We start from the raw sequence: 13,827 nt of genomic DNA, 5'->3' as shown, positions 1-13,827 counted from the left end.
AAGTAAAATTTCGAAATGTGAAATTTACATAAAAAAGTGGGCAGAAAATTAATACAAATTTTTAGTTAGTTACCTGTAAAACTTTATGATAATGTGAACCATAGTCAGAAAATTTCATCATAGCCTAGAATTTAAAAACAAGAAACAAGTTTTAAAATCATCTTGACTAGCATGTAAATTATAAATTTCAATATAAATTTAAAAAACGAATGAAAATAAAAATGAGTGGATAGTTTTTTTTTTTTTTTTTTTTTTAAGCATGCTCCCACTATTTTCATAAATTCTATACTTTATTTTAAGGAGCTCTGTATCTTTAAATACATGTTCGGGGTTAATAACTATAAAAATAGTTTGTAGTAACTTTTAATACCTTAAACAATACTAATAATGAGGCACTCAAACATTACCTCAACAAACAGAATGATTAATAAAATGAAATGTTTACAAACTTGCAAAGCATGTCATTATTTGGAAATCTCTCAGCACTGTAATGTGTCTTTGTTATTCCACCCCTTCTTTAAAGATTTCATTTTCAAACTGCTATGAAGATAAGAGGGGACTAAATTCACACTATAATGGGATGTAGCAGGGCATTGTACTATATTCCAACATGCCTATAAGAGACAAACATTTTTTGCTGTATTGTTAGCAAAGCCCAATCAAAATTTAGGAGCTTCAGTTGACTTTTCCCTCTAAAAGTTTTTAAAAAAATCCTGTTTCATGGACTGTGACCTTCTCATAGGTACCACAAAATTGACAAGACCAAAATCACAATCTATTACAGGTAGAATGGAATAGCTAAATTATTTATTATGCTGCAAGTAGCAAAACCAGTAGCCAAGTTAATACATGACTGACTGAATATTTTTCAATGTGCTTTCAAATTGCATATTTAATTTTACAGAACTTAATTTCATACCTGTAATCAAAATATTAAGATCATTTTAAACATACAATAAATAAATAATAAGTAGTATTAAAAATCAGAAGTAATCTTTTTATATATAAATACTTATAATGTAATGAAAAACTTTCCTTTTTAAATATATTTGTCATCATAAATATATTTGTTTCTTTTTTAAATATATTTGCCAAATATAAATAGCAATATCTGCAGGGTATTTCAAAAAGTGACACACAACTCTACATGGAAACAAAGAATCGCTTAAAAGATCTGTAATAATTGAGTGAGTACCATACTATAGTGAAAGATTAATTAATCTTTTGATTATGTAGTGAAATGGAAAGTTTTTTTTTTTTTTTTTTTTTTTTTATGCCACCATTTTAAAACAGTAACTTCTAAAGGTGGAAATGTTTTGATTTAAAATCTCATTATATTTTTTCTAGTACGGCTTTGGACATACTGAGTGTATTTACTGTGACTGCTAGCTAATGTTGATGAGATGCACACCACGATTGCTGCTTTCATTATTGTGCTAATGGGAAATATATACCTAGAGTTGAAAGAACTGGATTTTTGATAGCATGGCTGCAAAATTATTGATAAGAGACATGTGAACTTAATTGTGAACCTTGTCCTGAAATTTGTTACTTATATTTGAACATTAATAAAAGTCTTGCATCTATTGCTATTTATTTGCTAGTGTCACAAAAAGTTGTATACCTACTTCGAAAATTTTACATTTGGAAATATCCCCTATAAGAAAATAAATGCAATAAACTGTCTTATGAAAGAATGCTCAAACCTCATGAGGATGTACCTCTCTAGTTAATATAAGCCATAAGAAACATATTTATATTGAATAAAGAATCTGTGAAATTTTGAGCAATAGGCAATGGTTTAAAATATGAATTATGAATGCTACAGAAAATAGCATTGAAGAATATACTTTACAAATATGCTTTACTAACTTGAATAAATTTTAATTCAGCCAATTCCTTCGAGATCCCAGCTAAATTAATATGTTGATCCCGTAGTCTGGTCTTTGCAGTGAGTCTATTCAAACATAAAATGTTTGAAAAAGATAGATAATGTTCTAAAAGGAAATATTCTTTGCCATGCACTGATTGATCATAATTTCCAAATTCTGCCTGAAGAGCTAATCCACCGAGCATTATCGCTGAATCAATGTCACAGTAAAAGTCATCTTCCAAAAAATCCTTTCTCAGCTGAAGATAAAAAATATGCCTCAACGCTTGAGTTCTAAAAATAAAATCATGTAAAAGGTACTCATTTAAATATTTTTTAAAAACAAATGTCACAGGAAAAAAGTACAGACAATTATAAACTTCTAATTATTACAATTATAAACTCCAAATTCTTACAAAAAGTTTAATGAAGGAAATTAGCATGCCAGTAGTTAACAAGCATAGCATATGAAACAAAAAATATATGTTTATTATTAAAAATTTACTGAATACAGTATCAAGTTGCCTATTTGGTGTGAATTAGCCTGAAGACTTTTGAGTACGGGAATGAAAAATTTTAGAAGGCAATATCAAATAGGAAAAGATAATAATAAGGATTAAGAAAAACAAAGATTCAATATTAAAAAATCTGATGTGTACACCACATGACTTCCTTGTGTGAAATATTAAATTATACGCATTTTTTTTTTTTTCATTTCATTTAAACATATTGGATTTAATTAAATGTACTTTGTCAATAGCGCATAAACCACAATAGAATAAATGCACTCTTTAAAATGCACTATATTTGTTTAACGTAGTGACACTCTAGCCCTAGGTTCACTTAACAGCATTACGTTTCATTCATTTTAAAACTCAGAATATATAAAATTTATATCATCTTAAGAATTATCTAATCATTGCCACATGTTCTATTTAAATACTATAATAAATCTAAAATGATGTATAAAAGAAATTAAGCAAACAAGATAAAAAAAAAAAAAAAAAAAAAAAAAAAAGAAAGAAAGAAAGAAAGAAAGAAACTTTTCACAGATGATTCACTATTTCACATTCAATTAATTCAGTTTTTACTTCACGACAAGGCAAAAATACATAAAATCTCAAAATATCTGTATTGAAAATTATGAAGTAAATCTTAAACACTTAGTTCCTCGGATAAATTCCAGAATGGATTAAACATGATTTAATTCGCAATAATAAGAGAAGGCGTTATCTTTGTCATTGCAAAGCTTACTTTCTGTAGGTTGGCAACAAATCTACTATTCTGTTGTTTCAAATGTAAGCAAACATGGCCACCACGGCAAAAATAATTAGGCTTAGCAGTACTTAACTCTGAAAGTGTTGATAATTCTAAAATTGCAAAGCTTACTTTAAATAATTACGAGTTTATTTAAATTTTAAGTCTTATTCTAATTAATAATATTCTAAGTAAGATTTGATATTATCCTGAAATGTGTAGTGATAATCATAAAATTTGAGAATACAAAATTTTTATTTAAGTTTATTATTCTATGAAGTGTTGATAATACTCTAAAGAGTTTTTGGTTTTAAAAAAATATTTTAACTATTATAAAAATATTTTGATAAAAGTGCACATTTTTATTCTCAAGAAAGTTTTAAAGTTTCAGTTACAATGTCGACAAATCAGGAACCCGTTAATCTTGACGATTCACTGAACGTGAATCAAGATACAATAGATTTAAATATTATTCCATTTGAAGATTCTAAGGACAGTGACAATTTCTTGGTTAGGTTATTTTAACAAAGTCTGCCAAAATAAGGACGAAAATTGGAAACTTCAAAATATTTCTCATTACATTAAGGGAAAAGCCCTCTGGCTCTATATTAAAAATTGTCATGAGCTAAAAACTTACTCAGAACTTGAACAAATATTAAAAGAAAATTTTATCGATCCCACCTTAACTACTTTCGGCGACTTCGCTAATTTAAAATATAACGCGAGAGAAGACATCACAAATTACTTTCGAAAGAAAATTGAAGTGGGTAAGCGGCTTAATTTGGATAAATGAGTTATTTTAGATGGTTTGACAGATGGTTTGCCAACGAACTTAAAGTCTTTGATGATTGTTCAAAGTCCTGCTGATCTGATAACTTGGCTAGAACACGCCCACAAACTTCGACAAATTCATGAATTTAAAGATGAAACTTCACAAAATTATAACAGAGATAGGAATAGTCAACAATTCAGACAAGCTAATTTTCGAAATAATAATCGTTTGTTGATAATCGACCCAATGCATCTAATTACAAACCTCATAGTTTTCAACAAATTGGAAATATATCTAACAGCAATATCAACAACGGAAAGAAAGTTGTAAGTCACCATACTAATAGCAATTTTGATGGTATAGCCCCATCACCTTGTAGAATATGTACCAAGAAAGGGATACCAAATTGTTATCACTGGGCACAAATCTGCCCATTTCGAAGTGAGAACAACAAAACTGAAACTAATTCTAATGTGGAAAACAAAAATTCGGGGTCTGATTCTTCGGGAATTTGACAACTAAGAATTAAGGGATTTTTATCCCATGGTAGATCAGTCGACTGTGTCGTGGACACTGGCACGACATTGTCAATCATCTCAGAAAAATCTGCAAACAATTTACAGTTAAAAATTCAAAAGGTAAAAGGTATTAAAATTAAGCAAACTAAAGGAAATTTTTCTATTGATAAAATGTGTAGATTATAAATGAAAACTGGAAATATTATTAAACTAATTAACTTGTTAGTGTTAGATACTATTTAGATTATGTTCTTTTAGGTTTAAATGAATGTAAATTATTTGAATTAAAAATTGATTGTAGTAATTTAGTGGTAACTCAGAAATGAAAACATTTCAAATTCTGTGAATGTAAATAACAGAGTTTCTTTGCATGTACAACTTGATCAAGTACTTGAAAAAAACAGTAATGTAATGCCATCAGTTAAGACAAAACCTAGAAGTAATATCTCTGAGGTAATAAGTGTTGATGAAAATAATATATCTAATGAAAATAATGTGTCTAAAGGTATAATAGTTAATGAAGGTAATAAGTCTAATATTATGAAGTTTAATGATGATAAGATGTCTAAGGTAACACGAGTTAATATAAATAATGAAAGTAATGTAAAACTAAAAAGTCAACAAAGTGACGTGAAAAAACAAAGTAGTGAAATAACAACAGATTCAGAGAGTATGGAGGAAGAAAACCCTGAATTAATTAAATTGTTAAATAAATATAAGAATGCGTTTTCCAAAAATAAATATGACGTAGGTAAAATTAACATTGAACCACAACGAATTAACTTGACTTCTGATTTGCCTGTCACTTTAAGACCTTATCGAACTTCCCCTACGGAAGAAGAAGAAATTAGACGAATTAACTTGACTTCTGATTTGCCTGTCACTTTAAGACCTTATCGAACTTCCCCTACGGAAGAAGAAGAAATTAGACGACAAATTGATCAATTATTAAAAAATGAAATTATTAAAGAAAGTAGTAGTCCTTATGCATCCCCAGTAACTTTAGTATTAAAACACGATGAGGGCAAAAAAACTAGAATGTGTATTGATTATCATAAGTTGAATGCTTTAGCAAAGACTGATGCTCATCCCCTACCCCCCGGATAGACTTTTTATTAGACAAATTAAGTAATGCAAATGTTTTTTCTACAATAGATCTAAGATCAGGGTTTTGGCACATTCCTATTCACCCTGATGACACCGAAAAATTGGCTTTTATTACAAATTTTGGACTGTATGAATGGCTAAGACTCCCTTTTGGCTTCAAAAATGCACCGGCTATCTTTAACAGAGTTATTAAACGCATCCTCACTAAAAATAAAATCCAATTTGCTTGTAGTTATTTTGATGACATAATTGTTTACTCTTCCTCCAAAGAACAACATCTAAAGGATTTGAGAATATTATTTGAAATATTTATTCAAGAAGGTATTAAATTGAACCAGAGTAAATGTGTCTTTGCCAAAGATAAAATCAATCTTCCAGGTTATGAAATTAGAAAGGGTAAAGTTACCCCAGATAACCAAAATATTGAAAGTATTAAAAATTTGAAATATCCAAGTAATGAAAAGAACATACAGTTAGAATTTTAAGTGTATTCTTGACTATGGAATTCTATTATTACATATATACATATATTTATATACATTTGATGCAGTCAAAATACAAGATGCACATCTGCATGTTATAGCAATCCTATATACAAAATTTCAACATTCTGAGGCTACTCGTTTTTGAGTTATACGAGATACGTATGTACGCACAGACGCCACAAAAAGTTCTATTCAGAATTCATTTTAAATCAGTTTTATAATTTTTTGGGGAGAAAAGAGTCCTTTATTCTGTCCTTACATACAGATGTCACACGAAAACATCGTTAAATTGCATTTGATAGCGGTCAAAATGGATATTTTCATTGAGATATGATACCTGAAATTTTTTGCTATTATAATATTTCCTTTTTACTTCATACAAGGAAGTAAAAATACAAATTTAAAAATATACCCCTCCCCCCAAAAAGAGGTAATTATGAGGAGAATAGGAAGGTGACATTGTAAAGATATAAACAAAATTTCTGTATTGTACTGAACTCCATAATTTAAAAATTTCGGCATTTTCTATGTATCAGATGATTAGATAAAAGATTCAGAGGAATAAAATAACAGAAGAAAAGATAATCAGTAGGAAGAGAACAGAAAAAATTTGAGAAATTTTTTAGAACTGATATTTAAAAAAAAAAAAAAAAAAAAAAAATCTGAAAGCTTTCAGATTTTAACATAACACCCAAAGGGGTGTTTCTCTAACATTTTGTGTGTTACCTTATATTAAATATCATGTTCTTTGCACTTAAACCATAAAATTCAATTCAACAGCAATATCACAAAATATTTAAAAGAGCATATCTTAAGAATTTCTGATACAAAGTCTTGCATGCTGGAAATTTAAAAAAAATTTTCTTTTTCCTTTACAGTGTTGCCATTACTCACTTTTAAATCATTGAGTTTGTTAACAAAAAATTCCTTAAATTGTTACAAAATATGAAATCGATAACAAAACCAATTCCAAATTAGGGCTTCCCATATTCGATGGACCATTATGTTATTCAAAATTTCATGGCTCTAGGTACTGTTGTTTTATCACATACACATATTTATGCAGATTCTTTAAATATAACACAGGGCAATAATATTTGGTGGCAACAATTTGAAAAGTGAAACGGACATGTAAAATTTCAATGCAAAATGCCCAAACGAAATTAATTAATTAATTTTGTTAATAATAACGTTAATTTTGTTTATAATTGTTAATAATAATGCCCTTTGGGATAAAAAAAAGTAGCAATAATAAAACAATTTTAAAGAGATTGAAATAAATTTCATTAAAAGACACTGAAAAATATAGAAAATCAATATTGTAAATCATTCTTCCTACAATACATATAACAAAATCTGATTTAAAGAAGGCACTGCCAGCAGCTGAGGGATTAAAACTGCTGAATATTGTAATTTGACCTGTGTTTAAGCCCAGGTGAATGGGTTGGCTGTGTGGTGTTTTTTGGCGATTTTTCACATGTTTAATATGAATACAAGCCAGTTTCTCTTAAAAAGTCCTTCCTTTAGTCACAGAACTGCCATGTGCTTCAAATAATTTCATTTAACCTAATTAATCAAAGACATATGGAATAAGATAACTAAATAGTTGTCAAAAATGAAGAGCAACAGCTATTTTGATTTAAAAACATGGATATAAAACAGTTCTCAATTTGCATGGAAAAGAATAAATTTTAAGTCTCCTTTCAATTAATTTTACATTTAAAAAAAATGTAGGTAAATATTTATTTTGGTATCGTATCCTTTAATGACATTTTTTATATCACATAATTTTAAGATTAAAAATTTGTCTCAACAATTAAATATAAAATAATAAAAAATGCAAAATCTTATCACTAAACTTCCTTAAACATAATGCTTAAAGAATTTCTGTTTATAAGCAAAAATGTAATAAAACAATTTTTAAATGTAATAAAAAAATGCAAAACATGTAATTATCAGTGTTTTGCATCCAAATCAGCATCAAGCATCAGTATGTATATGTCTTCCTAGTGTTTGGTGTGAAAATGTAAAGTAAATTGAGACCATTTGTATCAGAAATTTTGCTAAGAAATTCAGTTAATACAGTTGTAGAGTCTGGTGCAGGGAACATGAAAAATGAGAAATGCCCTCACTGAGACTCAAACACTAAACCCCTCGAATAAGCGTTGGGCATGTTTCCAATTCCACTATGAAGGCATGCATAAAAGGAGGGAAGAAATACTTTCCCTTTTTCCCTTTTAACCCACTGAGCAGCCAGGGTTTTCACTAAGAGAGCACAAATTTCCCAAAACTACTATGAGAACAAATTATTTTTTTGATTTTAATGTAAAAACTCTCCTGGCATTTCATACCTGGATTTGTTTTCTTTCGATATATTGCATTAATTTCTTTGACATATTTTAATATGCACGTATAAAATATGCCAAAAGTTGCGGGAAACTTGCTTTGCCTTTCTAAAAGGCAATCAAATTGGAGCTGCGAAAATTGGCTCTATGCCAGCAGACACTCACGTGATAGGCAATTCGCCAAAAAAGTTATCTCTTCCGACGTCGGCGCAAAAATCGCTTTTTTTTGCGGGATCGTTGTATGAACTTCCCTGACTTTTCCAGATTTTGACAAAAATACTTAAATTCCCTGACTTTTCCCTGAATTTTTTGGTCAATTTTCGAATTCCCTGACTTTTCCCGGTTTTCCAGGTAGCGTGGCAACCCTGGTATATATACGTTCTTACAGATATCGCAAAAAAGATTCTAGCTTAGAGGGTTAAAGGGTGACTGGGAATTAAGGGGCCCAATCGCCAAATCTTGGGAGAGATGAATTATCATCCATCACCTTTTAGTTCGGGCGCAACTGTACAGTCATTAGGTTCTTTTGGAGCAGGAGACATGAAAAATGTGCAATATCCTAACCAGGACTCTAACTCTAGACCTCTTAAATACCCATCAAGTATGTTTCCAATTACACCACAACATATGGAAAGAGAGGGAGAAAATACCTTACATATTCCCCCTTTTAAAGGGCGACTGAGAATTGAGGGACCTAAGTGCTAAATCCTTTTACTTCGGACACAACTTGTAGAATCATTCGGTGTTTTGAAGCAGAAGACCTGAAAAATGCACAATCCCCTTGGACCCTGGACCTCTCGAATACACATCAAATATGCTTCCAACTACACCACGGAGGCATGGCTTAAAGAAGGGTGGAAATACCTTATACAGTAATTGTAGCAAAGCATTTAAGAATCATGGTGATATTCGATTTAGGCTAATTTTCCATTTACCGCTGCTTTGTTATTTTTTTTTTTAACATGATGTCTTTGTAGTATTTTTTCTAATATGTTTTGTGATAGTTTAAACTTTATTCTACGTGCATATTAACTTTTAAGTTTGAATCAAGTTAAGCTTTCACCTTTTTTCTAATTTTCTTTATTAGTATTTCATACATATTGTGTTTTTACTTTATGAATTACAAATGGATCTTTACTTTGTGTTTAAACTACTTTACAAAGGAACCACAGTATCACGTTAGCTCATAGGCAATAGCTTGAAGAATTTATTTTTAAATATTATTTCAAATTTTGCAGCTCAATGCGCAAAATTCATGACCTTACAGTTATGTTTAGTTTGCCTTTCTTCCATTATATATATATACATACTTGCCAACCTATGACACTCAAAAATCAGGAGATTTTTTTAAGAAATCAGGAGATTTTTCACAATGTTAAAAAGACTTTTTAAATGATAAAAATATAGTTTTTAATAATGAATGAACTTTAAGTAGTAAATAATTCTTAAATGCAAGCAACACAAAAATACCTTACACATAAAAAAATTTTTACTACACGCATCGTTTAAAAAAAAAAAAAAAAAGACACTTTAATCAGTTTTCGTACAAATGTTATAAACAGTGGCAGATTTTGCTTTCTTTAAGAAAGAAACTTCATCATTGTGTTCACAGCAATTGCCACGTAGGCCTGCTTTCGTTAATAAAAGTTTTTCTAATGTGCCATCTCTAATATTAGATCTAAATTTAGTCCTCGTGTTCGCAACAACACTGAGGATCCTCTCACACTCTGCATTACTATAGGGAACTGTCAAGATGGCCAACACAATTCTAGACAGTTCACTATATTTTAAAATTCCATCAGCACCTTTCAGTTTTGCAATTAAACTCCACTGGGTGTCAATCGTAGCTGATTTTATAACTTCATCCAAGTTTTCTAATTGTAAACTGCTGTTATGCAGCTGTTGGAACTGTTTCAATTTTTCCTTCCTTTTAGAACTCCTTTCAAGATAATAATAAATATCAACAATGTGTTCATCCACATTTATTGGTAAAGAAGTTGCCCCTTTTTCAGCTGCTAAATTTAAGAGGTGACAGGTGCACCTCATAATCTGAATTTTCCTTTCTTAAGATGCCTGCAACACCAGCCTTCCAAGCCTACCAATACTGGTGCATTATCGGCACCAAGTGCTAAGCAATTAAACTCCACTGGGTGTCAATCGTAGCTGATTTTATAACTTCATCCAAGTTTTCTAATTGTAAACTGCTGTTATGCAGCTGTTGGAACTGTTTCAATTTTTCCTTCCTTTTAGAACTCCTTTCAAGATAATAATAAATATCAACAATGTGTTCATCCACATTTATTGGTAAAGAAGTTGCCCCTTTTTCAGCTGCTAAATTTAAGAGGTGACAGGTGCACCTCATAATCTGAATTTTCCTTTCTTAAGATGCCTGCAACACCAGCCTTCCAAGCCTACCAATACTGGTGCATTATCGGCACCAAGTGCTAAGCAATTATCCAGAGTGCCTGCAGTTTTCTTTTAAAGTTTTAATAATTAACTGCGCTATATTAAAGCCTGTCAAATGTCCTTCTAAAGTGGGAACATAAAGTAAACTGCACTCAATTTCTGAAGACTCTGGATCAAAAAAAGAAACAACAATTGGATACAGTTTTGAATCGGTATTATTGCTTCCATCAGTAGAGAGGCAGAAACGGAGCTGTTTTAATGCAATCAATAACTGAAGATTTATTTTTCAAACCCATTTCTTTAACAATTGCACCTGTTTTGATTCTTGCACCTTGAGTATTTCTTAGCGATTTCACTATCGGGAAACATTTTTCTAAATAAAGCTGCAGCGTGATCCGATGCCTTCAGTGGCAGGTTGTGCTCCAGTAAAAAGGCAGAGAACAGACATTCTGCATTAATAACTTTTTGGTCCTTTGTTTCCGAAGAAAAATTTAATTTTTCGTTTTTTTTTCAAAACAACTCATGTTATCCATGTGTTTTTGTGTATGCACGTGTTTGAGAACATCCGCCCTTCCAACATACGAAATCGAAAAATCGCAACGACAGGCGGTACACATCGCAAATTTATTACATTTCCTTGAGGAAATAATGGAAGGAAAGTCAACTGTGTACGATTTTTGAAACGTACACGAGTATTTCACCTTTCTCGCAGACGTAACAAAAGATGATAATTTCTAAAACTATTTCCCTAAGGCACGTGTACTCGCACAACTCAGGACAAAATGAACGAAATAACTAAAAAGAACGTCCAAATAACAACTTGCTTTGTCCTCATTGGCTAATATATGCCAGCTGACACGCAGTGGAGCTCGAAGCCCATTGGAGAACTGGAGAATGACGTTTCTGGATACGTATAATGCTCTCACTCACAAAGCAGAAGTTATCTGATTTGCAAGGTTTTGTTTTAGATATAATGTAGAGAAAATTCAATTGCTTTCAGACGTTCAAAAGCACTTTTTTTATACATATAACAAAGTATTAAGCCAAGTTGCATAAAAATCGTGAGAAATTTTAAGAAAATCGGGAGTCTCCCGCCTAAATCGGGAGAGTTCGCAACTCTGTATATATATATATATTATACAAAATTTATGCAAAATTAAATTAATCACAGCTCCAATAATCAAGATTCTATTACACTTGTTTATATATAACATACAGAAATCATGCTTCTTTTTAACATGTCAAGGTAAATTAATACCTTAGCAGATGAACATCATCCACATAAAATTTCACTTTAAAAAACAGATGAATTAAATCTGCAGAAACAAGAGTGGAGCTTGTAGCACAAAGCTGTAACACATCAACAAGTCGCTGTTTTCGCTCAATGAAGATATATTCACCACCTTTAAATAAATTTTCAAATGCATGATTAAAAGCAGCAAGAATAAATCTTAACAGAACTAGATATACATATATTCTGAACTTTTAAATTATTGAAAACTGGAAAAATAATTCTGTTTAACATATACAAGAATGTGTGACACATATATTTTATATCATTAAACAACCTAATTCGTTTTAAAATGAAACCACCCATATAGCACACTTAGTTGTGACGTTACAGTGATGTTCCAATGTTACATTTTCATCTCATTACATTTGTGACCATGATACAACATGGTAATAGATGTGAATTAATACTAGTTTGTGCCCAAAAGTAGAAGTTATTTCATTTTATAAAGAAAATTAAATTTAAAACTGTATTTTAAGGGAATTTAATCCATTGCAGAAAATTTTATAAATATTATGAAAATTACTATAATTCAAAATCTACATTTAAGCCACATATAATATTTTTATTTTAAATGAGTGAATTATTAAGAATTTAAAAATTACATCTAACCTTCTAATTACGTCTAGATTAATTATCTAACCTAATCGCATCAAATTTTGCTTTGATGTATCATTTGCAGAAATGGACAATGAAAAGATATTAGTTTCTGAATAGTGGAAAATTAAGAGAGGAATCTTTCACAAATGAATTTAAAAAATTCCACAGTGGTAACTTGGAAATTCGTATATTCTAAAACATCGATTTGTTACATTAAAATCTTTACAAGCATCCAGCAGAAGACAAACTGGTTTTAAGGGGAAATGTAACTTCATGAAATTCTCTTTTATTTAGACACACGTTTTTTGCCATATTAAAACAAATTTCTATCAGAAATTTTCTTACAGCAGAAAGCTAATAGATCTGGAGAATCATTAGAAGTATTTGAAAACTCCAGGTAATTGTGCTGCCTTTTACTGTAGGACAAACAAATATTACTTTTAATATAACAGAAGGAATTTTATATTTTATTATTTTAATAAAAGTTGTAAATTTATGTACTTGAAAAATTAAATCACTTTTCAGCTGTAATCTCTACATATAATAAAAGAAAGAGTCTGTGTGTGTGTGTGTCTTTTGTTCACGCTGCATGTAAGCTAATAGACCCACGGCTACAAAATTTGGTACATAGGTGCATCTAGACAATCGCCAGTGCACCTCGAAGCGATTTTTTTGAAATTCGAATTAGAAATTTTTTTTATTTTATGTTTTGTGACGAAATCGCATCACTTTGAAACATAATGGGCTATAGGAAAGCAAAATTTTACTGTACACACTCCATTTTCACATTGTCATGAAACGTAGGCACTTAGCTATTTTACGAACTTAAAATAAATTTCGTGTTTCAATAAATCGATTAAATACGAATTTATTTAACAAAGTGAGCTTAACACCTTTTCAACGGGATTTTTTATAAAAAAAAGTTTATTTTTCTTTGATTTTTGGACACGTTAAACTTTTATCCTTGCGACTGCTTTTACAAAAAGAATTTTGGAAAAATGATAATAAAATTTAAATGAAGCTTCCAAGTACACTTCTCACATCTCACATCTTTAAAAATGTGATTTTGGCAACAATTTTCCTTTCTTATTGTTGTTGATAGATTGTTGATGAAACTGCATCATTTTGAATAGTTTCATTCTTTTAGAAATATGGGTTTGGCAACAATTTTTCATC

At 30.1% G+C, this 13,827-nt stretch overlaps 1 protein-coding gene across 1 annotated transcript in view; it reads right to left on the bottom strand.

Annotated features, from left to right (window-relative positions):
* LOC118198699 (tyrosine-protein phosphatase non-receptor type 13-like) overlaps window positions 1-13,827 on the bottom strand; it is a 292,987-nt gene that overhangs the window by 225,511 nt on the left and 53,649 nt on the right. Inside the window, exons 13-15 of the mRNA XM_085821696.1 lie at window positions 12,019-12,163; window positions 1,873-2,164; window positions 74-124 (exon numbers count right to left, since the gene is read on the bottom strand). Of these exons, the coding sequence (XP_085677822.1) occupies window positions 74-124; window positions 1,873-2,164; window positions 12,019-12,163 (488 nt within the window). The remainder of the gene's footprint in view (window positions 1-73; window positions 125-1,872; window positions 2,165-12,018; window positions 12,164-13,827) is intronic.

This window comes from Stegodyphus dumicola, chromosome 8 (genome assembly GCF_044657685.1).
Source record: "Stegodyphus dumicola isolate Sdum_Otavi_A_Nest chromosome 8, ASM4465768v1".
In the NCBI taxonomy this organism is placed as follows: Eukaryota; Metazoa; Arthropoda; class Arachnida; order Araneae; family Eresidae; genus Stegodyphus; species Stegodyphus dumicola.
This window is presented reverse-complemented; position numbering and strand designations above follow the sequence as displayed.